The sequence below is a fragment of the Chiloscyllium punctatum genome, chromosome 8, assembly GCF_047496795.1.
Source record: "Chiloscyllium punctatum isolate Juve2018m chromosome 8, sChiPun1.3, whole genome shotgun sequence".
NCBI classification, from domain to species: Eukaryota; Metazoa; Chordata; class Chondrichthyes; order Orectolobiformes; family Hemiscylliidae; genus Chiloscyllium; species Chiloscyllium punctatum.
Window position 1 is genome coordinate 6690002 of NC_092746.1, and position 27799 is coordinate 6717800.

General features: G+C 39.2%; 1 protein-coding gene across 5 annotated transcripts in view; it reads left to right on the forward strand.

Annotated features, from left to right (window-relative positions):
- Positions 1-27799, forward strand: part of osbpl3b (oxysterol binding protein-like 3b) — a 209749-nt gene that overhangs the window by 147041 nt on the left and 34909 nt on the right. For all 5 annotated transcript variants that reach the window (XM_072575110.1, XM_072575109.1, XM_072575108.1 and 2 more), the window contains 8 exons: positions 2986-3123; positions 4881-4974; positions 6060-6307; positions 10298-10435; positions 11834-11897; positions 14963-15041; positions 22301-22445; positions 25763-25907. In XM_072575110.1, the coding sequence (XP_072431211.1) occupies positions 2986-3123; positions 4881-4974; positions 6060-6307; positions 10298-10435; positions 11834-11897; positions 14963-15041; positions 22301-22445; positions 25763-25907 (1051 nt within the window). The remainder of the gene's footprint in view (positions 1-2985; positions 3124-4880; positions 4975-6059; positions 6308-10297; positions 10436-11833; positions 11898-14962; positions 15042-22300; positions 22446-25762; positions 25908-27799) is intronic.

A 27799-nucleotide genomic window follows, 5' to 3' on the forward strand; every position in this document is an offset into this window, starting at 1 on the left:
TTCTTACTCAAACAATTCGAACTGTTTTCAGTTTGTTCAGCTACTGTAAATAAAAGTCATACTGAAGCAATTTGCACATGTTTTGACTGAATTAAAGCTGAGTCTTAAAGTTAAAATAATTAATTTTGGAACCATATAGTGTTAAACATCAGGATATTATCTGTATATATTTTAAAATGTAATAACTCCTGAAAGAAGTTCAAGGGCTGAGCTCTGATCCTTGAGTGGTTTCAAGTGAAGAGCTCTTTGTGGTTGAGGAATGAGACTGGAATAGTAGTTTGGCGCTAATGCTTCCTGCCTTGAGCACTGAGGTTATGTTGTAAACTTCAATGCAAAGTAAGCAGTGTTCTTTCTGTATTAAATCATTTTAATACATATGATGGTTTTTATGCAATAAGTATGAATTTGGAAATTAAACTTTGCTAAAAGGTCATAGAGAAAATGAGATTCTCCTGCTTCGTTACTGAGCATTTCATTCAGTGGACTTGCTCTTTAGAGAAAACGTTTCTTTTTATGAATATGCGAGGGGTCTATGTCAATCATTTGTGACCTTGTCAACTTATGTGTGCGAGTATTTTGTAATGAGCTATGTGGCATATAATTTGTTATTGATCATTAGACATTTAATTTACTTGGAAATGCAATCATTATGCTTTTGAAGGGTGGTTTTAAGCATGTATAAATCAAAGCGTATTTGATTTCAGGTAACACATTTTATCATTTGACAGAAAAAGAAAGACTCTCTAACAGGTGTCCTTTCCTTTGAAACCCAGCCATTAGTAAGCACAGTACTGGATATTCACAGGATTGGTACTCAAATTGCTGGAACATGTCTCTACATAATAGAAAAGCTGTTCATTTCTGACAGTATATTTGAATCAGGACCCCTTCAGAAATGTGACATTGTACTTCCATTTTTACAAATCCCTCCATAACATTAAAGCAGTCAGGGGAAGGCATACCACTACCCATTTTTCCACAGTAGTCAGTTGCTGTATTCTAAAATTTTAAAGATCCAGTTTCACAGAGAACCACCTTGACAGCTGCTTTGAAATGCTAAGTACTTAGGATAAGAATGAGAATAGGATGCCAGATAGGTACAGTGCCAAGGTGCAAGTTAACAAGAGTCGTTGATAAGTAATTGTATGTTTAGAGTAGGTTGGGATGGATGGGAATGGTGATGTCAGGTTTGGCTGTAGAGGAGAGGATATGTTGGGATGTCTGTTCTGAGGTAGGGTGTTTGGGTCAGCATGAGGGGTGTAAGGAAGATGTGGTTGGGTGCGCATGAGATGAGTTGGGGCCAGTTTGCTAGTTACTTGTGAGTTAGGGCAGGTATTTTGTAGTCTAACTTTTTATGTGTAATTATGTGTTAACGCAACAGAACCTTGTGAATTCTCTGATTTAAATGGTTACTTTTGGAGGGTTCCAGGCTTAGTGGAATTTCGAAGTGACATCTTCAATTTCTTGGCAATTCCTATGAGTCTGCTGTGATAGGGATTCCTCAGGGTTGCCATGGCAACTCCTACCTACACTTCAGAAATAATTTTCTAGCATTTGAAATTCTGGGTCACAATCTTCACAAGTCAGCAACCTACCACTTAAATAGATTTTTAAACTCCTCTGGAAATGACTACCTTTCAATAATACTTTGCTTTATGTTAAGATAGGGCACTTTGTCCATGTTTCTCTTACAAACTTGAATTTCTGTATCTGTTGTTTGCACCCTCTGAAATGCTGCTACTTTCAGTTTGGCTCAAAATTAAGTGTATTTTCTCAGTAGAGATTATTTCATTAATTAAATCAAAATAAATGCATATTTACACACCAATTACAAAGTTGGAATTGGGCACTCAGCATGTTTTCAATTCTTCACAGAACTTGTCTATACCTTTGAATTATTTTTAAAAATTCAACACTGGATGTCTACTTTTATATTAGTTTTGACCTTTTCAGTCCTGACAAGTTGTTGTGAAATGTTGCAAATGGAATTTTAGCTGTAAAAGGCAAAAAGTCTAATTAACGTAGTAGTGTAATGGTTTTACTAGTGATAATTGCATTTTTATTTGATTGTTTATTTGTGAATAAAGTAGATTTTGTTTTAAGTAGTGCTGCATTGTTGAAGCAAACATACTCCATAACTGTTAGGGCAAGGCTACATATTAGGGCAAAGTTAGGGCAAAGTTAGCTACTTTAGTATTTAATAATGGCATATATAACGTCGGATGTTTCTTTAGAGTTTTTCCATACTCCTCTATGGATGCACTGACTTTTGTTTAGCTTCATTTCTGGTCGTCTTTGCTCCTTACTCATTAGTTTTACATGAGCCTAGATGTCCTGTGTTTAACTAATTATTTGTTTTTTTTACCATTGATCCTTGCAGGAAGCATTTCAGGATATCAATCAGTCATATTAAACTTGGCTAACTTTTATACACCTGTCCCAGGCTATCTGTGGAAATCCTGACTATGGTGTTAGCTTAAAGGTTTAGAAGGATATGGAGCAAGCACAGCCAAATGGAATTAGTTTAGTTTGGGAAACCTGGTCGGCATGATCAAGCTGGACCAAAGAGTCATACAGCACAGAAATAGACCCTATGACCCAAATCGTGAATTAAACCTGCGACCCCTTCACTATTCAAAATGCATGGGGAGTTGCTAAATATGGGTTCCTGCCAGATTTGATTATCTGCAGCATTTTGTGTTTCTATTGCATTATTTTATAGTAAATTAATGACTGATTTACATTGTTGTCAGCAGCAAGTGCTGCAGTGGCTAGCAATATGTTGTGCATGTCATTCTTGATGCTCTAAATTCAAGTGTGATCTGTTTTTAAAAATAACTTACTCTACAAGATATTTATGAATGGTTTTTCATTTTCAGGATTTTTAATGTATGTAGACAGAAGCAGTTTTAAATTTTATTCCCAATTTCTGATGTATTTGAATCCAGTTATTATAATTTCACTCTCTCTTTCCTTCTCCTGCAGCAGCAAGATCTTGCTCAAGCAACAAATCCTCTGGTCCATCAACTCTCAAATGAAAGCAGGGTTTCTCGAGCAGACTCTCTCTGTGAGTTCTTTGATGCACAGGAAGTCTTGCTGTCAGCAAGCTCATCAGAGAATGAGGTTGGTGTGCTGCTGAGGAAGTTATTCACTTGTGACCTGTCAAGTGGTTCAGGATGTATTGTGGGCTGTAAGGTCATAGCAGCTGTCAGAGTGTGATCTGGCCTGAGCATGGCTTCCCATTCTCGACTGATATTTCAGTAGTCATTGGTGGGTTTAGTCCATGTGAGTTGAAAAAATAAAACAATAAAAAATATTCTCACTTTTGTCATGGAACCTGTGGCAGTTCTGAAGGTGCAATGCTTGTATTCTTTTTCGGTTTTCTGGTTTCAAAATAAGGATGGTATGAATTTGAGGAAACCGTAAAAGCTTTTCTTGAATGCAGTAACCGTAAGAAACAACATGTTCCAAATTTAAACAAGCCTGTGTGGTTTGCTCGGAGTGTACCTAGTTTGGATGGTATTTGAGAATACATTACATCTTGATTATGCCCAACACAATGGAAAAGCCTGATGTACAGGTGATTAGGAATGGATAATGTATTGGGATAAAAACAATTTTATGCTGTAGAAAGAGCGGAAAGCTGATTTGTTTTTCTGAGAAGGTGGATGATGACAGTATTAAACCTGTGTGAAGGGCAGTCCCTTAAGAGAGGGAACTGTTAATATGTCAACTAAAGTGTCAAAGGTGCTGAATGCATGTTTTTTTCATTGTCATAACATCGGATGCTTGATGCAGTTCAGCCACATGGAATTTAATGAGAATTGCTAAAGTTGCCAAATCTTCATTGTGCCCAACATCAGCTGCACTTGAGGCATGTACCTTCTTTGATCCTTCTCTTCCTCAATTTCTGTCCACAAGTAATCTTGCTTTATCTCCATAACCCTTGATATCCTTTCAGATTAAAAATCTATCACAACCTTGAGTACACTTAATGACCCAGCTTCAATAGCCCTCTGCAGTAAAGAATCCCAGAGATTCAATACCCTCAGAAAGAATAAAAACCCTCCTCATCTCTGCCTTACTCTAAAATTATGCCTGCTGGCCGTCGACCTCCCCACAAGAGGATTCAACCTCTCAGGATCTATCCTGTCAAGGCCCCTGACAATCTTATATTTCAATAAGGTCTCCTGACATTCTTCTAAAATCCAGTAAGTACAGGCCCAACCTGCCCAATCTACTCAACCTCCTCTCACGAGAAAATCCCTCCACAAATAGAATCCAACGAGGGAATATTGTCTGAACTGTTTCCAATGCTAGTATATCATGCATCAAAATTATTGACTGTATTCCAGGTGTGGTGTAACTAGTGTCTTGTAGTGTTTTAGTAAGAGCTCCCTAATTTTAGACTCCATTTGCTTTTAAAATAATTTGTCTTCCCTATTACCACTGAACTTGGATGCTATCTTGCAGTGATTCAGGCATGAGCAGGTTAAGGGAGGAGCCATAAATCTTAGCTTAGCCAGTCACACTTAGATTCCCTGAGAGAACTTTTTAAAAAAAAACCTCAGAAAATGAGGATGGGTAAAAAGCTCATGGGAAATTTTCTTTTTTGCATGAGATCTTTTGGACCTGTTGTCTTCTCTATAGAAGAATATGTGTGGCTTCATTTGCTGCTTCCTTTTTAGTATATGAATGAGATTTTCTGCTCATAACTATGACCGGTTATTGTAAGAAGTTTGCTAGTGCTGGATTAATGTCCTGTGTGTATATTGTCAGCATCACTCTGTCCTGTATTATTAACAATACTTGCTATCTTGGTGGATATGATTTTGGGTGCTTTGAAAAGAGTGAATAATTTGTTTTTATTTTTGTTGTAGGCCTCAGATGATGATTCATATGTCAGTGACATAAGTGACAATGTTTCAGAGGACAACTTGAGCACCGACGCAGAAACAAATGCTCAGAACACATGTAAGATCATTCAGGATATTTTCTGCTTTCGGCTTTCACTTTGTATACAAATGTGTGCCAGGAGTGTTGGTGGGTGAATTCTCATTGAAGTTGGGATTTTGTTGCTCATGGTGCATGTGGGGGTAAAGTGATTAGATGTGTTGAAAATTGAGGAAGCAGCACAGAAGGGTTAGTGTTTTGGGATGTTGAGGGGAAGAGTAAGTGAGCGAAGGTGTTGAAGGCAGCAGTGAGATGGTACAGTGAATGTCTTGGTGGGAGTTAAGTGCAAGCTGGCAGAGAGAGGAATGTGACACTTACCTTGGCAGAGCAGAGATGGTCCTTGACCCTTTTTTTTATAGCACCATTGTCCATTCCTCCACAGTTGAGTTGGCACTGACCCAGATATCAATTTCACACCAGGCTGGCAGTGTCCTCCAGGAAGGGAATGGCTTCCTTTGCACGCCCAAGTCCACCAGGACCATATCAGAAAATTGTGATGCTATCTTCTCCTCCTCTGATATCTTCTGACATTGTGACTGAGCAGGGCAGCTTCAAAATGCCAGTACTTGTGTAACTGCATTATGGTGGCATGGGTGCAAGGGATGGTTGTGTTTTAGTGGCTACCTGCTGAGTGGCAAGTTGTTCCAGAAAAAAAGCATGGTAAGATGGGGTGAAAATTGGACATGAGGATGTCATTGAGACAGGATAGGTGATTAATGAGCCAAGTTTGGAAAAGATGCGACAAGAGAACTCACTGGACATCTGGCGACAAGCCCTTCAAAAGGTACTCCATGCAACTCAGACTTAGCCAAAAAAGGTAAGGTTCAGCCCACCAGAGAAGAATGTTGGGCAGAATGTTAACCTTGCATTCTGTCTGATCCTGTTTGTTTCCTATCCATTGAATGGGATGAACATTTCCCCCAATGTATTTGTAAACTATATCAAATTTGATGGCTCAGTTAATGTTGCACTGTTTAACTGCTGTACGTCTTACTCCAGTGGTATTCTTTAGGAAAAGTGAGTGCTTAAATTATCTGTGCAAAGCAAACTGTAACAATCACTGTAATTTTATCTTAAGCAAAGTTTCTTTTACTTAAATAAAACAGGTCCTGCTCAAAATGGTACAAGTCACAATGTTAGAAGAAGATCATGCCTGCCTGCTCCCGGACCAACCAATAGTAACATAAGCTTGTGGAATATTCTAAGGAATAACATAGGGAAAGATCTTTCGAAAGTTTCCATGCCAGTTCAGTTAAATGAACCAGTGAACACGCTGCAGCGCCTCTGTGAAGAGCTGGAATACAGTGAGCTACTGGATACGGCAGCTCAAACTGATGACCCATTTGAAAGGATGGTAAATGAATATTTTATTTCATCTGCACATGTAAGCTCTGCACTAGATCCAGGATACATGTTTGAATTTCTTCATGTATATTGCTTTGTTAGTGAGAAATTAAGAGCTATTGACTTTCTGTTGCTCATGATAAATCAGTATAAATTTCCAGTGCAATTAGTTTTGCACCTGCCTGGCAATAATCTCGAACTGTAGATTGATATGGTTCATATCCTCCTCCAACAATGTTTTTCATCTCTTAGATTCTTACCTATTTCTACTCTTGATGTGCGCCTATCTTTGAGTTGATCTGCCCTTCTGTCTTACCTTTATGTTTGCAATGATTTCCATGTATAGTTTAAGCTGAAAATGCTTGAAGTGCAGAGCTGGTCAGATAGCATCCGTGAAGGGGGGAAGCAAAGACATAATTTTCACCAGGAGGCAAACAGGAGCTGGGTCTGTTTTATAACCCATATCTGGTGGGAAGCTGATTTAAGTTTAGATTCTCATAAAGAAGACAGGCTGCCTGTCCATTTGGGACCAGTGGGCACAGGAGTGGAGCTGGGTGAGGTGAAATGTGAGACTGTAAAGATATCTCCGAACAGCCATCACTGAGGCTACTAATTGTCTGATAAGAGAATCTGCAGTTCATGCCCAAGTCTCTATTACATCAAAGGAAAGCAAAATGAAACATAGAAGATTGAGACATGGTACCCAGGACAGTACAGACCCTCAGTTCATCGAATGCAGTCTGGATCTATTGCTATTGGCCTTGGAAGAAGAGCAAGGCCCTCTTCCCAAAGGGTAGCTGCTCTTCATTCAGCTTCATCCACTTTCTCCTCTTACTCCTCAACCCTAACCCTGACGCTCAGTAGCAGCAGTATGTACCATCTACAGAATGCACTGCAGAAATTCACCCAGACTCCTTAGACAGCATCTTCCAAATCATGAGCACTACCCTCAAGATGGTGTACAGCAGCAGATACAAGGGAACGCTACTACTTGCAAATTCTCCTCGAAGCCACTCATGATCCTGATTTGAAAATTATCACTGTTCCTTCAATGTCATTAGGTCAAAATCCTAGAATTCTCAGTGACCATGTGCTGAAAAAGAATAACTTACACTGCTTTTCGCTCCCATTCCTTTTCATCTACTCATTCCCTTGTTTACTAAAAGTTGCTTACAAGATGAAACTTCTTTTGTTTGTTCACGGGAATTTAAGTGGGTGTCATTGTCAAGACCGATATTGGTGGCTCATTCATGGGTAAGTAAAGTATTCCGAACTGAAAGGTTCTTGTATTCTTTGGAAACTTTGATATTGCCTGTGCCTACAGAATAAAATGGATTGTTTATCCATAAGGATGTAGGAGCATTGTCATTCAGCATAGAGTCTGATTTAATGCGAAGAGGGTTACCTCAGATTACAACAGGATCTTGATCAGATGGGTCAATGGGCTGAGGAGTGGCAGATGGAGTTTAATTCAGAAAAATGTGAGGTGCTGCATTTTGGGAAAGCAAATCTTAGCAGGACTTATACACTTCTAGAAGATCCTAGGGAGTGTTGCTGAACAAAGAGACCTTGGAGTGCAGGTTCATAGCTCCTTGAAAGTGGAGTCACAGGTAGATAGGATAGTGAAGAAGGCATTTGGTATGCTTTCCTTTATTGGTCAGAGTATTGAGTACAGGAGTTGGTAGGTCATGTTGCGGCTGTACAAGACATTGGTTAGGCCACTATTGGAATATTGCATGCAATTCTGGTCTCCTTCCTATCGGAAAGATGTTGTGAAACTTGAAAAGGTACAGAAAAGATTTCCAAGGATGTTGCCAGGGTTGGAGGATTTGAGCTATAGGGAGAGGCTGAACAGGCTGGGGCTGTTTTCCCTGGAGTGTCGGAGGTTGAGGTATGACCTTAGAGGTTTACAAAATCATGCGGGGCATGGATAGGATAAATAGACAAAGTCTTTTACCTGGGGTCGGGGAGTCCAGAACTAGAGGGCATAGGTTTTGGGTGAGAGGGGAAAGATATAAAAGAAACCTACGGGGCAACATTTTCACTCAGAGGGTGGTACATGTATGGAATGAGCTGCCAGAGGAAGTGGTGGAGGCTGGTACAATTACAACATTTTAAGAGGCATTTGGATAGGTATATGCATAGGAAGGGTTTGGAGGGATATGGGCCGGGTGCTGGCAGGTGGGACTAGATTGGGTTGGGATATCTGGTCAGCATGTACGGGTTGGACCGAAGGGTCTGTTTCCATGCTGTACATCTCTGACTCTAATGAAATCTGATAACCCTCAATTCCACTTTGTTCTCTTTTCCCCATTACCCTTAATTCCCTTACTGATTAAAATAAAACTGTCTATCTCAGCCTTGCATATACTGAATGATCTAACCTCAAGACCCCTCTGTGGTAAAGAATTCTACAAATTAACTTCCTTAAGAAATTCTTCTTTCTCTCTGCCTTAAAGGGGCAATTCTCTTATTCAGATATTATGCTGTCAGGTCATCGTCTGCCCCAGAAGCAGAAAATAAGCTTTTCGCATCCACTGTTTCAAGTCCCTAAAAGTCTGAGTGTTTTAATAAAGTCACCTTTCATTCTTCTAAAATCCAGTGAATCCAGACCCAACCTACTCAACCTCACCTCATAAAATAATCTCTCCATACCTGGGATCAACCTTGTGGAATGCCTCCAATGTCATTATATCTTTCATTCAATTAAGGGCCCAAAACTGTTCAGAATGCCACCTGTCATTTGGCTAAGCTGGTACCTTGAGTAGATTTAGCAAGACTTCCCTTTTTATATTCTCCATTCATTTTGAAATAAAAGCCCATAGTTCATTTGCCCTCTCTATTACCGACTGAACCTGTATGCCAGGTTTTTGTGATTTATGCACAAGTACTCCCAAAGCCCTCTGTCTTGTAACTTTCTGCAATCTTTCTGCATTTAACTAATATTCCCCTCATATATTCTTATTGCCAAACTGCACAACCTCACAATTTCCTCCTCATATTCAGTTTCCCAAGCTTTTGTCCATTCGCTTAACCTGCATGTATCCCTCTGTACGTTCTTTGTAATCCTCACCACTTGCCTTCCCACCTGTTTTTGTTATTACAAACTTGGCAATTTGTACATTTACTTTCCTCATCTGAGTTATTACAATATATTATAAAATATTATGACCATAGCACTGATCCCTGTGCCAATCCACTAGTTACTGGTTGCCATACTGAAATGCTCCCCCTTATTCCAATACTCTGTCTTTTGTTAGTTAGCCAGTCCATTATACATGCTAATATATTACCTCCAATAGCATGGACACTTAAGTACCCTGACATCTACTTTATCAAATGTCTTCTGAAAATCCAAATGTATTGTATCCACTGTTTTCCTTTATCTATCTTGCTTATTACCTTTCAGAAGAATTCTAATAACCCCAGCCAAGCTGGTGCTGGATTGAACAATCCATTCTGTGACAATCATTCATTTCTGCCTTTTTGTTGCCTGAGCACTGCAATTTCACTAAAATTTCCAGGAAAGATCAAGACTTCTGAGCCAATCCGTGTGATAACAAATCCATTACCTCAATGTAGCTATTACAAAATTTTGATAAAATTGTTATATTTTGGAGGAGTGTAAAATTACACACATTTAAATTTTGCTACTAAGGATGATTATAAAATTATTTTCCTTTGCCAGCTTTTATAAGCAGCAAAAAAAATCTACAGATAAGAAAATGCATATTTGAGATTTGTTTTGTTTTGTCCAAATTACTTTGAAGCAATGAATGATAATAGAATTTATAAAGTCAATCTCAGATTTAGATTTATTAAGTTTTCTTCGTTCTTTGTTTTCAATGGAGAAATGCATGTTTAATGAACATCCCTACATTTGATATGCATGTAATGGATTGGTAATGGTTCAGGTTTTATAATCTAATGGGCCCAATATTCCGTTAAGCAGTTAAAGTGATGGAATAAGAACAGTCATTCATCTCTTGTATTCCCATAGGTTTTTGTAGCAGCTTTTGCAGTTTCAGCATATGCATCTTCATATTACAGAGCTGGAAGTAAGCCATTTAACCCAGTTCTAGGGGAGACATATGAATGCATAAGAAAAGAACAAGGCTTCTGGTTTATTGCTGAACAGGTAATGGCTCTTGCTGCATAACAAGTATATACAAATATAAAGAAAGTGACTGAACAGCTGGGATTCCTGAACAGGTTCTCGTATGGAGAAACTGGGAAGAAACGTTTGTAGTTAAGCAAATTATATTTGTAATACATGCCTTATAACTCAGAAGTGTTTCTCTTCTAATTTCTAAGAGACTGGTTAATTCTATGTACATTGCAACAGATTTTATCAAAGAACACCTTAAGTGGTTTCCAGTGCGCGTTTTGTCTTATACAGTCAAGCTGTTCGATGGCAATTGGCCTGTTCCACATGTAGAAGTATTGCAGTGTGGGCCACACATCCATCCATTTAGACGCATATCATTTGAAGATGGGCCACAGTTATTCACCACATACCTGCAACTGGTGCATCAGTAATATCATGCTGCTGCAATGGCAATAAGAACTCTTGATAAGTTAGACTCTAGGTGGAGCAGAAGTACATCTTTCAAAAGTAATTGATTCCATAGACATCAGTTTATCCCGAGAGTGACGAGATTGTTAAGCTTTGGTATCTTCGCCAAAATGTCAACACCTCTTGGGTGATGTGATTTACACAAAGGTCTTTAAAGCACTTAGTGTCTAAAGCTCCGAGGGCTGCCCAGGAAATGCTAAGGCATTGCTCCTTATTGTGTTTATCCAAAGGGTGCAATTTTGGCAGAAGTTTGGTGAAACCGCATTCTGTTCAATTTTCCAGTCCTCTGAATTTGAATCTTCTACCTATTGATATTTGAGGGTTTCATTACAGAAGTAGAAACAAATTAAATTAAAAGAGCCACGAATGCAGGCTTTTAGCAAGTTGCAGGTGAGTTAACTCCATCAAAGTTAAGGGATAGATACTCTCGCCACCAAGGTGGGACTTTTCTGTGTCCCTGGCAGATGAAGGCCCTAAAAGCAACAAACACATTAAATTGACAATTAAAGACAAAAGTATATTTGTGAATTTTGGACTTTTATTTAAATTTAAGATTAAAAATAAAGGTAACTATTAAATAACAAACCTTTGGAGGAAAATGGGCGGCATGGTGGCTCAGTGGTTAGCACTGCTGCCTCACAGCACCGGGGACGCAGTTCGATTCCAGCCTCGGGCGACTGTTTGTGTGGAGTTTGTATGTTCTCCCTGTGTCTGTGTGGGTTTCCTGTAGGTGCTCCAGTTTCCTCCCACAATCCAAAGATGTCCAGGTCAGGTGGATTGGCCATGCTAAATTGCCCATATTGTTAGGTACATTAGTCAGAGGGAAATGGGTCTGGGTGGGTTACTCTTCGGAGGGTCGGTGTGGACAGGTTGGGCAGAAGGGCCTGTTTCCGTACTGTAGGGAATCTAATTTTTTTAAAATTGTAACGTACTTCACTTTCCAACAATGTTTTGTTTTAGGTCAGCCACCATCCTCCAATATCTGCATGTCACGCCGAATCAAAAAACTTTACTTTCTGGCAAGGTAGGTGTATGTTGGAATGGAGAATGTTGTCACTGCTAAGGAGCCGAAGAACTTTTATGAAATGAAGGTTTTGTAATACTCAGCAATAATAGCAATTTGGAAATTTCATTGTGGAGTAGCAGTCAGAAAGGAAGTTTTTATGCATACTAGGTTGGAAATGGGAAATGTATGAATCTCGAGGTGCAGAATAGAATGGACTGTCTGTAAAATGGAGAAGCAAATCATTTACTAAGTCTGCTCTGCCATTCAATAAAATCATGGCTGATCAGATAATCTTCAACTCCACTTTCCTGGCTTTTTCCCTATAAACCTAGGTTTCCTTGGAATTTGAAAATCTGTCCATCTCAGACTTAAATATACTTATTGATCCACCCTCAACAGCCTTCTGTCGTAAAGAATTTCATGGATTCATTACCCTCTGGGACAAGTAGTTCCTCCTCATCTTTGTCTTGAAAGAGTGACCTGTTATTTTGTGATTATGACAGCTGGTTGTAGACTCGTCCACATGGGGAAACAATCTTTCTGCACCAACCCAGTAAGGTCCCCCAAGAATCATGTATGTTTCAATAAGGTCACCTCATTATTCTAAATTCCAATGAGTCTAGACTCAACCTATTCAATCCTTCCTCATGAAGAGTCCTTTAATACTTGGTAACAGCCGAGTGAACCTTCACTGGACTGTCTCCAATGCCAGTATATCTTTACTTGGATGGGGGTCCCAAAACTGTCACTGTATTCCAGCTGTGGTCAGACTGGTGCTAGTATAGTTATAACAAAACTTCTCTATTTTGGTATTCCATTTCTAGTGAAATAAAGGCCAACTGCATTGAAATACTATTCAGTTTCTCTTTTCCTGCCAAAGTGCACAATCTCACATTTTTCTACATTATATACATCTGTCAAGTTTTTACCCACTTGCTTTACTTGTTTACAATCCTTTTTTAGATGCTTCATGTCATCGTCACCACCTGCCTTCCCTCCTATTTTGTGGCAATGACAAATTTGACTATTGTGTCTACACTTTCCTCATTCAACTCATGAATCTATATTGTAAACAAATGTGGCCCCAGCACTGATTTGCTGAGGTACTCCACTAGTTAACAGTTTGCCATTCTGAAAGTGCCCTTTTATCTCAATTTTTTTTCCTGTTAGTAAATTCTCAATCTCTACTAATATATGACCTCCAATGCAATAGGCTTTTATCTTATTTAGTAGCCTAATGTGTGGTACCTTATTAAATGTCTTCTGAAAATCCAACTACATTGCATCCCATTAATCTCTCCTACTTGTTACTACTTTAAAGAAATGTGATAAATTTGACAGGCATGATTGCCCATTTGTGAAGCCATGCTGACTCTGCTTGATTGGTTTATGTATTCCTGAATGCTCTATTATTGCATCCCTTATGACAGACTTTAACATTTTACCAATTACAGACATCAAACTAACTGGGTTATCACTACATTTTTTGTCTTTTTCCATTTCTAAATAAGATAATTACTTTGGCAGTTTTCCAATTCTTCTAGACTTTGCAAAGTCTAAGGATTTTTGGAAGGCTATGATCAGTGCCTCCACTATCCATGGATATATTTCTTTTAGTAGCCTACAATGTATCCCATCGGTTCCAGGGTATTTATCAGTCTTGGCTCCATTTGTTTCCTTAGTACTTTTTCTCTAATGTTAATTATTGCATTTATTTCCTCTAGTCCTTTTGCCCCTTGATTATTTAGGGATTTCAGAATGCTATTAATGTCTTCTGTTAAGACTGATGTAAAGTATTTATTCAATTCCTCTTTAATTTCCTTGTTCTCTATTTTTATTATTTCCTCCACCCCACCTCTTACCTCCACCGATATGGATTCAACATATTCTGATCCAAAATGATTTTTTATTATCCTGCTTATTCCATCCTATACTAGCAATGCTATGCCGCCAACCTTTTTTCTCTCTGCCTATCCTTTCAAAAAGTCATATACTTTATTTATTTAATTCACTGCTTTGATCTCCTTGTAAGCATTCTTCGTAATACCCATAGGATCCCAGCTATTTACATGTATTTGTGCTGTTAGTTCATTTATTTTGTTTCAAATGCTATGTGCATTTAAATAAAGAATCATTAATGTTGCCTTTTAACCATTTATTACTCACTTTGACCCTCTTTAGCTCTGTTTTTCTGTGTTGCACACATTGTCCAGTCTGAACTTCATTATCCAAATAGCTGCCCTGTCATTCTGTCTCAACCTCTTACTTTGTAAACCTGTGATTCATGGTTCCTAAACTGGTTCTCTGGAAGAGTTATCTACTTAGTTCCATCCCTCTACTGGTTTCCCATTCTATTAATACATTTCTTCTTTTTCAATAGTTACTGCTCTTTTTTTAGTTATTGTGATGAACTCACTCCTGTTTCTGGAAGTGAAGCCCAATTTGTGTTGGATGAGTGTAGGTGGGAGAAATCTAGGAAAGTGAGATATAAAATGAATTGGATCGATCTTTCAGAATGCCAGTTATGATGAACTGAATGATCTGCTGTGCTGTGTTCTGTGAACACAAATAATTTGTAAAATGTTTGACTTGTTCATGTCAGACTTATCAGGAATGTATTCCTATAATGCCTTACAATGCAGTAAGAAATGAATCCATCAGAAAACAGAAACGATGCTATCTGGAATATTGTTGACAGTGAATTGAAGCCTCTATTCCTGATGAAGGGCTTTTGCCCGAAATGTCGATTTTCCTGCTCCTCGGATGCTGCCTGAACTGCTGTGCTTTTCCAGCACCACTCTAATCTAGAATGAATTGAATAGGAAGAACTACAGTAAGAAATGAATTTATCAGAAAGCAGAAACAAATTAGGATTTTTTTGGGGATGTATATTCGCCAGATAAGCAGAATACTTGCAGCTATAAATATTGCATGTGAAGAGAAGTGTGGATGAGTAACTAAATTAAAACAATGAATTACTAATTAGCTTTAATTGCAATGTAGTATTCTTATGCAACTATAATTTCTGATCAGTCTGTAAGTGTCATTTTATATTTATGGAGTTTTTTAAACTCTCGCTTTAGATGTGAGATGGAAGAACAAGTTCTGGGGTAAATCAATGGAGATTGTTCCAGTTGGTACAATTCATGTAACTCTACCAGCGTAAGTACTGCTAAAGAATGAATCCTGCTACAGAAAAAAGAAATAAGAAAGTTTATATTGACTTAAGTTTCAGATTGTTAAAGCAAATATGATGTATTCCAGAAAAGCTCTTATGTTTTCTCCCAGTACTGTCTAACTATCCTGTTCAGTGCCAGGTTTTTCATTAACTTTCTGTCCAGTTGGAAGGACTAACTTCATACGTAATTATATATGATTGATCTAAATTGATCCACCAAACTTTCATATTTTATAATGAGTGTAGCCATAAAACTGACATGCATACTTTAGTTTCAAGATTGCATTAAATGTGGAAGAATAAACAGGCTTCTACAGTTCTTAGAATAGCACCCAAAAATTTAACGTATATCTTTCTTCAGCACCTTTGGAAAAAGAACTTCCATTTATTTCTTAATCCATCATGTTACCTACATGATTTACCTCTTGTGTAACTGCTTCCTGAAAAAAAAATCAAGATAGAGTCATAGAGATATACAGCATGGAAACAGACCCTTCGGTCCAACTCGTCCATGATGGCCAGATATCCCAACCCAATCTAGTCCCACTTGCCAGCACCCGGCCCATATCCCCCCAAACCCTTCCTATTCATATACCCATCCAGATGCCTTTTAAATGTTGCAATTGTACTAGCCTCCACCATTTCCTCTGGCAGCTCATTCCATACACGTACCACCCTCTGCGTGAAAAAGTTGCCTCTTTGGTCTCTTTTATATCTTCAAGATACTTTGTCTATTTATCCTATCCATGCCCCTCATGATTTTATAAACCTCTATAAAATCAGCCTCTGATGCTCCAGGGAAAACAGCCCTAACCTATTCAACTTCTCCCTATAGCTCAAATTCTCCAACCCTGGCAACATCCTTGTAAATCTTTTCTGAACCCTTTCAAGTTTCAGAACATCCTTCTAATAGGAAGGAGACCAGAATTGCAATATTTCAAAAGTGGCCTAACCAATGTCCTGTACAGCCGCAACATGACCTCCCAACTCCTGTGCTTAATACTCTGACCAACAAAGGAAAACATACCAAATGCCTTCTTCACTATCCTAGCTACCTGTGACTCCACTTTCAAGGAGCTATGAACCTGCACTCCAATGTCTCTTTGTTCAGCAACACTCCCTAGGACCTTACCATTAAGTGTATAAGTCCTGCTAAGATTTGCTTTCCCAAAATGCAGCACCTCACATTTATCTGAATTAAACTCCATTGGCCCATCTGATCAAGATCCCATTCTAATCAGAGGTAACCTTCTTCGCTGTTCACTACACCTCCCAAGTTTGGTGTCAACTGCAAACTTACTAACTATACCTCTTATGCTCACATCCAAATCATTTATATAAATGACAAAAAGTAGTGGACCCCACGCCTATTCTTGTGGCACTCCACTGGTCACAGGCCTCCAGTCTAAAACCATTCACCATCACCCTTTGTCTTCTACCTTTAAGCCAGTTCCATATCCAAATGGCTAGTTCTCCCTGTATTCCATGAGATCTAACCTTGCTAACCAGTCTCCCATGGTCCTTTGTCAAACGCCTTACTGAAGTCCATATAGATCACATCCACCGCTCTGCCCTCATCAATTCTTTTTGTTACTACTTCAAAAACCATAAATCAAGTTTGTGAGACATGATTTCCCATGTTGACTATCCCTAATCAGTCCTTGCCTTTCCAAATACATGTACATCCTGTCCCTCAGGATTCCCTCCAACAACTTGCCCACCACCGATGTCAGGCTCATCTGTAGTTCCCTGGCTTGTCCTTACCACCCTTAAATAGTGGCACCACGTTAGCCAACCTCCAATCTTCTGGCACCTCACCTGTGACTATCCATGATACAAATATCTCAGCGAGGGACCCAGTAATGACTTTCCTAGCTTCCCACAGAGTTCTCGGGCACACCTGATCAGGTGCTGGGGATTTATCCACCTTTAACTGTTTCAAGACATGTTTTGAAATATTGCAATTCTGGTCTCCTTCCTCCTCTGTAATATGGACATTTTTCAAGACGTCACTATTTATTTCTCTACATCCTATATCTTCCATGTCCTTTTCCACAGTAAACACTGATGCAAAATACTCGTTTTGTATCTTCCCCCATCTCCTGCGGCTCTACACAAAGGCTGCCTTGCTGATCTTTGAGGGGCCCTATTCTCTCCCTAGTTACCCTTAATTTATTTGTAAAAACCCTTTGGATTCTCCTTAACTCTATTTACCAAAGCTATCTCATGTCCCCGTTTTGCCCTCCTGATTTCCCTCTTAAGTGTACTCCTACTTCCTTTATACTCATCTAAGGATTCATTCAATCTATCTTGTCTATAACTGATATATGCTTCATTCTTTTTCTTAACCAAACCATCAATTTCTTTAGTTATCCAGCATTCCGTACACCTACCAGCCTTTCCTTTCACCCTGACAGGAATATCTATGTATGTTTTACTTAAAACCTGGAAAATCGAAATAATTCACAAAACACAGACTTAGTCTTTAGCATGGTGGATAAAGAAGTCATTATTAATCCTGCGTACTTCTGATGTATAATTCAATTTGTTTTGTTGGAAACATTCTATCAAACAAGTTCCATTTGTTGAATTTTTAAAGCTAACCAAGCCTTATTCTTTTGCACAGTTGGCACTATGATGAATAATAGTATTATTGGTCAAAAATTCAACATTATACAATTTAGGTTCCTTGCCAAATTGCAAACTTCACCCATGAGCATATGCAAAGTGGGTGTAGTGGGCTAATGCGTCATTTACTTTATCTCCTGATTACTCACTGTTTACCTTGTCATGTTGTACCAGTATCTTATTGATGCATTTAATGTGACTGGAACATTTTCTCCAGATACTAAGGAATAATGTCTTAGAAATAGTTTTTGTATGATTAATTGCACCTTTGTGAAACATTTTATTTTGTGCAATGATGCACAGAATGGTGGAACATTATTTCATATCTGCATCAATTCATATTCAACATATCCTTTAATCTAGAAGCATATACCAATGGTATGAGTTATTCATCTGTCCATTAATTATTGTAATCTTTCATTTAAAATCCAGTTTTGGACATTTGCGTAAGTCTCATTGAATAATGAAACATAGACCACTACAGTGCTGTACAGGCCCTTTGGCCCTCGATGTTGCACCGCTCTGTGAAACCAATCTGAAGCCCATCTAACCTACACGATTCCATTCTCGTCCATATGACTATCCAATGTCCGTTTAAATGCCCATAAAGTTGGCGAGACTACAACTGTTGCAAGCAGTGTGTTCCACGCCCCAACTACTCTGACTAAAGGAACTACCTCTGACATCTGTCCTATATCTATCACCCCTCAATTTGTAGCTATGCCCCCTTGTTGCTAGTCATCACCATCCTTGGAAAAAGGCTGTCACTGTCCAACCTATCTAACCCTCTGGTTACCTTATATGTCTCAGTAAGTCACCTCTCAACCTTCTTCTTTCTAACGAAAACAGCCTCACAACCCTCAGATTTTCCTCATAAGACCTTCTCTCCATACCAAACAACATTCTCGTAAATCTCCTCTGAACCCTTTCCAAGGCTTCCACATCCTTCCTATAATGCAGTGACCAGAACTGCACGCAGTACTCCAAGTGCGGACGCACCAGGCTTATGTACAGCAGCAGCATGACCTCATGGTTCTGAAATTCGATCTCTCTACAAATCAAAGCTAATAGACCATATGCCTTCTTAACAGCCCAATCAACCTGGGTGGCAACTTTGAGAGATCTATGTACATGGACACCAAGATCTCTCTGCTCATCTACACTACCAATCATCTTACCATTCACCCAGAACTCTGCATTCTGTTACTCCTTCCAAAGTGAATGACTTCACACTTTGCTGCATTCAACTCCATTTGCCACCTCTCAGCCTAGCTCTGAAGCTTATCTATGTCCCTCTGTAACCTGCAACATCCTTTGGCACTATCCACAACTGTAGCAACCTTAGTGTCACTCCAAATTCATCCTCCTATTACTTGGTCCATCTCAAACTTTCTTCCTTCTCCATTCTTGACGTATTCATTTCTGTTTATAGGAATTGGCTGTCTGTTAACCTTCATTACAAGCCTATCTTGGCTACACGTCTACTTGCTCTGCTTTCCGATAAGGGCTCTATTCCATTCTCTCAATTTCTCTGTCACATCTGTTCCAAAAGATGCCAGCTTCCACTGTGACGTGACCAGTTTTGTCATCCAACCGAAGAATTCCAAACACCATCAACACCACCACCACCCCTGTATCTAACACAGTCCTTAACCATGTCCAACCTATTTCCCACACTTCTGCCTTTACCCCTTCCCCTCCATCCCAGAACAATATCATGGTTCCCTTTTCCATCCACACTTTCCATTCCATTAGTCTTCATATTCAAAAGTTCATCCTCTTCCATTTCTTCCACCTCCAGCAGGATGCCACCATCACACACCTCTTCCCGACTCTCCACTGTCAGTATTGTGCAGCGACTGGTTCCTCTGTGACAACTATGCCCACTGCTCCATCATTCCTAATTCTTCCTCACGCCACCATGGCACCTTCCCATGCAGTTGCAGAAGATGTAACAATTGGTGATTCCCCTCCTCCCACTTCACTATCCAAGGCTCCAAACACATCTTCCAAGTGAAGCAGAGTTTTACGACTTCGACTTTAAATTGGATGTGTTGTACTTGCTGCTAACAATGCGGTGGTCTTTACATTGGTGAGACCAAATGCAGACAGGGTGACCATTTTGCAGACCACCATCACTTTGTCTGAAGGAATGACCCAATTGCTTGTCATTTCAAAAGGTCACCATGCTTCCAGGCTGATACTTCCACCTGGGCCGACTGCAGAGTTTCAACAAAACACAGTAAAAGCTGGAGGACCAACACCTCATTTTCTACTTTGCACTTAACAGCCTCTTGAACTCAGTGTTGAATTTCACAAGTACAAAGCATGAGATAGACAGACACACACAGCAGAGTGGACATTTTCACATCTTCACTTATGTCTCTATCCCTCTTTCAGCATTAGTAGCACTTTTTCTTTTGCAGTGAGTACCCTCACAATCTATTCCAATCATTTCTCCTTCTTCCTCTAACAATACCATAAAAGACACCAATTGCACTAGCAGTATACAATGTCAGCAATGTATGTCACCCAGCAGCTGAACTGCTGTGATTCTCTAAAGCCACTTTGATAGCACATTCCAGACAGAAAAGAGTGCTATAATATAATTTAAATCTGATTTTCAAAAAAATTCATTCTCCAGTTGTATGAGTTATTAGTAAGACTACTATTTATCCTTATGGTTGTGCACGAATGAAGGTTGCTAAGTGAGCCAACTTTTTGACAACTGTAGCTGTATGATGAATGTATTTCCATAGTACACCAGTGATTGCTAAAACTGAGGGGTTTGCTTGGCTACATGAAAAGGCAATTGCATGCCATGTGCATTGGTATTGAACTAGAATCTCACACAGGTTTGCTTCTCAAGTTGAAGCAGTAATGTTTGCAATAGTAAGACAACTTTCCAATCAAACTACTGGTAATTTCAAGATCTTTTAAACCTGTGTTCAAACTGTAATTTGTAATTATTGGTCCAGGGCTTTGAATGAAAGTTTCAGTAACAACTACTGTGTTAGAATAACTTAGTTTAGCGCAGACACAAGCACCAAAGCAAAGGGAGCACGATTAGCAGCCAGCGTGTCTCTGGTGCAAGACTGCTGGTTTTGTTTGCTTTTTTACCTAGCAGCAGGCTTGAGAGTCTGTGGCAACATTAACTGGCATTTTGCTAAGCGTGGCTGGGACTGGCAGTTTCTGGCTATCAGCTTTTGGTTAGTTTTGTGGCTGTTGGCTACCAGCCAGCATTAGGATGAGAATGGTGCAAGAGAATTTGGGGAGTGAGGGTTCTCATGGCATCAAGTGCGGGGAGTGGTCCTAGCCTGGTCTGATTTCTTGTGGGGGGGGTCTCGCAGATTCCTGATCAGTGATGTCATGAGCTCTAGTCAGCATACTGAATAAGGATTCGATAGGCTGTTTCCTTTCAATTTGTTTTGGTTATGAAAATAACTCTCACCAACAAAAAATGAACACTTAGAAATCTGTAAAAGTAATTAATATAAAGAAACTTACTTGGAAATATAAATAAGCCCAGAATTGAAGAATTAATAACATGGAACACTTGAAATTGGATAGAAATGCACTGGTCTTTAATGCCCATCTGATAATCAAGACTGCTATTTAAGTGAAATTCTATTTGTTTTGCAATCTTATTTTGGGATTATCCTGGTGCTTTTGTGACCAAATCTTGCCATTCCATCAGTGTTTGTGTGAAAATTATTGGCCTTGTTCAGAATTCTTGATACATGTTATAACTGGTACTATAAGTTTTGTTATTTCTCCAACATGGCTACGTTTAAAAATCCCTTTAAGTTTAAATCAATAACTATTCTTTGAACCCACTTTGATCTTTTTTCCTCTTCAGGTTCTGTCAATGTACTTGGATTTTCTGACTGGGAAATTTCATTTGCAGTTGCAGGGAAATTTGACAATTCCAGTCCAGACAGTGGTCTTTTGGTCTATCATACCCGTGCTGATGCTATGTATTCATTAACAAAATCTGTACTGAATTCATTGTGAGCTACTGCATATTTGTATCAATTTTGACACATTTGTTTACTTTCTTTCCTTGTCCATAGAGCCTAGAGCCACTCTTGTCTTTGTCCTTCTATCCCTTTCATGTATGCACTTCTCTTCCTTCAACATACAGTTTATGAAGTTTGTATTGTGAATTTAACCCTTTCTGTCACTATTGTCCTCTATCTGCTGATAACCAATGGTCATGATATTTAATGGGTGGAAATTCATGATACCCCATAACTGCTTTCACATCAAGAATTCCAGTAGCAAATAACAACGTTGTCCCTTGGAGTTAAGAGTCAGCATCAGATAGAAGCTCGAAAGGCTGGAATTTAGATGATTTTCATGGAGGACCAAGAGTCCTTTGGATTAGTATACGTTCTGTGCTCTTAAAACATGGCCTTGATTTTTGCAATGGAATTCTCAAATTTATGTTAAATAACTTGGAGCTATTTTAGCGCTCTTCTCAACTCTCAAAGTGCAATAGGACGTACTATAAAATGGATTCATTACTTTTAAGTTAGCAAGCTGATATGGAATAAATCAGCTATTTATTTCTGTATGTCTGTACAAAAAAATAAACAAATTGTTTGCTTCTCAGGTATGGAGATCACTATGAATGGAGTAAAGTAACCTCTTGTGTACACAACATTTTGAGTGGACAGAGGTGGATTGAGCATTATGGAGATATTCTCATTAAAAATACAAATAACAGCATTTGCCAGTGCAAGTTGACATTTGTGAAGGTATGAAAGATTGTTTTCCTTAAAGAATTGAATGGAGGAAAGTTGATGTTTTATGTAAACAGTTTCAAATTTCTATAGATCATTTTCTATGTTTTAAAAATCATGCTACATCACATCTAACTAAAATGTGAAGTATCAGCCCAGAGCGTTTACTGGGTCAAATCTATATTTAGTTGTTACTCACCACATAGCTGACATTGGCCTACTTTTTCAAGCAACTACCTTGTTAGCTGAAGGAGAACTTTAAAATTGTGCAGCATTTTTGTGAGGGAACTGTGTGCTGATATGAAAATCATTCCTCATTGAATAATCTTGAAGCAAGTTAGAAATTCTGGAGGAGAAGAATCATTTGGCTGATTTGAAATTAACACTGTGTAGTGGTTTTAATCATGTGACCTTCCTTCTAGCCCACTGTCAAGGACTTTTAAGACCAGGTTAAGTTTTAGCATTTTGTCAGCAGTGTTTTGTTTATTTCCACAGATTTTTTTTTTAAAAAGCAGCCAGTCTAATCTCATTTGTGCACAAGCAATGCATCTGAAATGGACAATACCTGCCCAAACATCATTGTACCTATGTTTCCTGAGGATATAAAGAAAATGTCACCATATCAAGAACATTTAGGTTTTCTGCTGCCTCATTCTCAAACCACTGTGACCTTATAGAGGTTTACAAAATTATGAGGGGCATGGATGGGGTAAACAGGCAAAGTCTTTTCCCTGGGGCTGGGGAAGTCCAGAACTAGAGGACATAGGTTTAGGGTGAGAGGGGAAAGATATAAAAGAGACCTAAGGGGCAACCTTTTCACAGAGGGTGATACGTGTATAGAATGAGCTGCCAGAGGAAGTGGTGGAGGCTGGTACAATTGCAACATTTAAGAGGCACTTGGATGGGTATATGAATAGGAGGGGTTTAGAGGGATATGGGCTGGGTGCTGGCAGGTGGGACTAGATTGGGTTGGGATATTTGGTCGGCATGGACGGGTTGGACCAAAGGGTCTGTTTCCATGCTGTACACCTCTATGACATTGGTGATTCCAGATTTCAGAATATTGAACTACCATTTTGCTTGAAAGAAAATGCTCAGGATAAAGGGCGGCAGAGTGCTTAGCACCGCTGCCTTACAACACTAGGGACCTGGATTAAATTTCAGCCTTGGGTGACTGTGTTTGTCTGAAGTTTGCACATTCGCCCTGTGTCTTCATTGGTTTTCCACCGGGTGCTCCAGTTCCTCTCATAATCCAAAGATTTGCAGGTTAGGTGGATTGGCCACGCTAAATTGTCCCATCATGTCTGGGGATGTGTAGGCTAAGTGGATTAGTTGTGGTAAATGCAAGATTACAGGGATAGGGTGGGAGGGGAGGGGTTCTGAGTGGGATGGTGTTTGGAAGGTTGGTGCAGACTTGATTGGCCAAATAGCCTCTATGTACAGTAAAGTGCAGATCATCCAGGTGTTCTAGCTATTAAGTAGAAAAAATGATCAAGTTAGTTTTAAATTTAATAAAAAATATATTAAAACAACATTCAAAGATCTCCACAATAACCACACGATTCTGCTATTTTGTGTTAACCTAGTATGACCAGAACAGATCCACAAGAAGATTGAAGACTAGATCTCTAAAATAATTCCCTTAAAGTAATTGGAATGATCAAGATTTAGGCCTGAAGTTTGCCTGACTCTGCAAGGCTGATTTAGGAATAATTGCCCCAGATAATCAGATGTTTTGGGAGATGACGAGATGGTGGTATGATTGGTAACTGGAGTTGGGGCTTATTGCCCAGGGGTGATATTAAAAGCAGTCTCCAGATTACCAGTTATGGAAGTGGACTGTCGGAAATGACTAGCCAAAAGTGAGGACTGCAGATTAGAGAATGTGGTGGTGGAAAAGCATCTGAGGAGCAGAAGAATCGACATTTCGAGCAAAAGCCCTTCATCAGGAGTGAGGCTGTGAGCCGTAGGGGTGGGGGCTTGGGGAAGGGAGCTGAGAGACTTCAGGGCAGAGGAGACGACCTGGGGGGTTGCAGTGAGATGTCATGGCACTCCGTCACTTTATCCCAGCTTTACAAAAAAACAATAAATTAAAAATCCCACCAACACTCTCCATTCATATCCTGTCATTCCAACAACTTACTCTCCTTGTGTTTGATTCCTGCCAACCAAAGTTTTCAGGCCTTATAGCTACTATACCATCCTACACTCCTGAACCACTCCCTTGCCTTTTTATAACCCCTTTGCCAACCCATGCTACCCGACCATAAGCCTTTATAATTGCATCCTCCAGGCTAACACCAGGTGTCTTGTATAACCAGAAATCAGGACCAGTGCTGAGATGAAATGAAATTAAGTTCTTAGTTTAAAAATAACATTCTAATTGTGAAGGAAAAAACCCATTCAATTGATTCAATTTTCTTTAACTAAAGTCCTTGCAAAAATAAGCACTTGGACTCAAAATCCCATGTTAAAGATTCTTTTATAAATATTCAAAACTGTCAACCAAACATGAAACTGCTGGGCACCCCACTGTGATAGGTGTGACATCAGCTAAGCAGTACAAATCCTATAATAACCCTCCGATTTGTATCAGCAGACAGCATGAAATTGAAAAACTGATTTTATTTTTGCATTGTTTTCAAAAACTTAAATGGCAAAAAAAACCTTAAATACATTGACAGCTTGATGTTCAACTGTGTTGTCACTCTTTTTAAATGGACATTCATGTCTGCTTTTCACAGTTCCAAAGGGTACTTGACCTGTCTCAATCGTAACCCTGGATCTCCCCATTAGGGTACACTCTAAAGAACCCTGCCAGCTTTAGATCATTTTCTCATGGCTCTGACCATCTGAAAGGTCATCGAAGGTTTGAATGCAATCTGTATCCTCCCTGAACCATAAATGTGCAAAGTACATCTTACCCACACTCCCACCTTGTTGGAAATGCTGCATGGTGAGACAGAGGGCAAGACTTTCAGATTCAGGGCTCTCTTGCTGTTTTGCTAAGGCAGAGATCAATATCCATGCCTGGAAAATTTAGGCCTAAATTTTGTAAGGCAAATATCAGGTTGTCAGTCACAAAACGGTGAATTGTGACCTTATTGTACCTGCTTTGACATGTCTGCAATAAATTGAAGTTGATGTAATCTTAAGTTTGGGATTAATATAATAACTTGTAAAGTGTTTTTGAATGTAAATTTGCCACATCTTGAAAGATCCACTTTTAGTAATCACTGCTATTCTTAGTATACGAATGCTTATTGGTGGATGTTCAGAGTTCTGTGTCGAAGGGCTTTCTTGCAGTTAACAAGTTATCATTGATATTTTAGGCAAGATATTGGAATTCAAATGTTAATGAGGTTGAGGGGACAATAATGGACGACAGTGGAAAGGTAGTAAATCGACTGTTCGGGAGATGGCATGAAGGTTTATACTGTGGGAAACCCCCATCGGCAACCTGCATCTGGAGACCAAGTAAGGGACTTAGTGTCAAACATAATTTAACACTGAACATTTTAACATTAAGACCACTGTAATTTATGAAGCTTTATGAAGTTTGATTCTGTGTGGCATTATTTTTGAAATACAGTAACTTTACTCTGTGCCTTTCAGAGGAAGGACTCTACTCTTTCGGTAATGAATTTTAAATGCTGGCAATGCTCAGCAAGTCAGACATCATTGTGAAGAAAAACAGTGTTAAAGTTTCAAGTTTAGTCAATCAGAACACACATTTGATGAAATGCTGTATCACTTGAAACATTGAACAGTATCTTGTGGGGATGATAGATGTCTCACCTGCCAGATGAAATCATCTGTCTGTGTCCATGTTGAGTCCCTCAAATGAACAGCATGTCTTTGGTATGTCAGTAATTATCCAGTTAAGGGCTTCAATTGGCAGTGGGGTGACAAGGTCAACTATGAGTCTTTCCGACAGCAGTCTAATTGGTATGGAGGGTGGAAAATGTGGGAACCTCACTCTTCCACCAACTCAGTGCCCTCCCCACCTCCAAGCATGCTGTTAAACAAGGATAGGCACGTCAACCATTAACTCTTTGTGTCCAGAACCATTACTTGCTCATTTACTGACATTTGCAGCAGCATTTTTATTTACAGATTTCCAGCATCTGCATTTTGCTTTTGTCAGGATTATACAGTTTGGCCAGAAATAAGAAAGATGAAATTTAATGCAAAGTGCAAAGTGGTAGGGTTTTGTACAAAGAAAGAGGAAGAGACAACGTTTAAAAAAAATCCATTTCATAGGGAATGTAAAAACAGAACTGTGCTGTACAAATGGACAAATCTTTGAGGGTAAGAGGGCAAGTTGAGAAGGATGTTTGTTCAAAATAAAACATGAGATCCACTGACCCCTGCAGTTCGTCAGTAAAATTTCAACTGAGGCAATGTGCTTATGGCTGTGATGGCAGCTTAGAGCATTATGTTTTGATAGAACTGTATGTACTGCCAGCTGAGCTCTCCCTTCTCTGCAATTAAAAAAAACACCAGGGAATAACTTGGACATTGATCTAAACCTCTGAAGATCTGAAGAATTCATGATTAGTATCTTATTTGGCAGTGTTTTTGCCACTTGTACATAGTGGGAGTGATGTATGGATCTTGAAATGCTGCCCTTTGACATAGCTTGGAAGGATTCAAAGTTGATACTTAATAGTTTCCATCAGTTAGTTTTATCGCTATAATTGTGGATATTTGATAGGTATTTAAATCTACTGTAAATTAACTATTTCCTGAATGTTTCTACTATTTATAGGTGCACATTGATATATTTAACTGAAATAGCTTCATAAAGATTGTTTATAATTGCGAGAAATGTAGCAGGTGGCCAGGTTGTTTTTACAGCTACCTTGTGCCTCAAGGGCTTCTTTCCTGAGCTGCTATGGGAACTGAGTCTGTTTAGACTTGCTTATACATGACGGTCTGTGCTTTGCCAACAACTGATGTGAATGGAACAGAGGATTTCGCATTGCAAATGCCTGCAACTTACTTGGAGATCCATTTACTTCAGAAAATCTGAGTAACTTTTATTATATCAATTGATGGGCCTGAAGTGATCTTCAACCCTTTATTACTTTAAAGCAGAATCGTTGCCCTTTGATGAGAGAGGGAGAAAGGAGGACTGCAGATGCTGGAGCTCAGAGTCGAGAGTGTGGTGCTGTAAAAGCACAGCCGGTCAGGCAACATCCGAGGAGCAGGAGAATTGACGTTTCGGGCTCTCAACTGCTTGTCATTGGCCACTTGGGTGTTTCCTTTCTTCCTGGTGGCGGAATATAAACAAAGATTTACACACTTGTTGTTCTTTACTGTGTCTGACTCCTGCACACACACACGTGACTTGGTGCTGGAGAAAA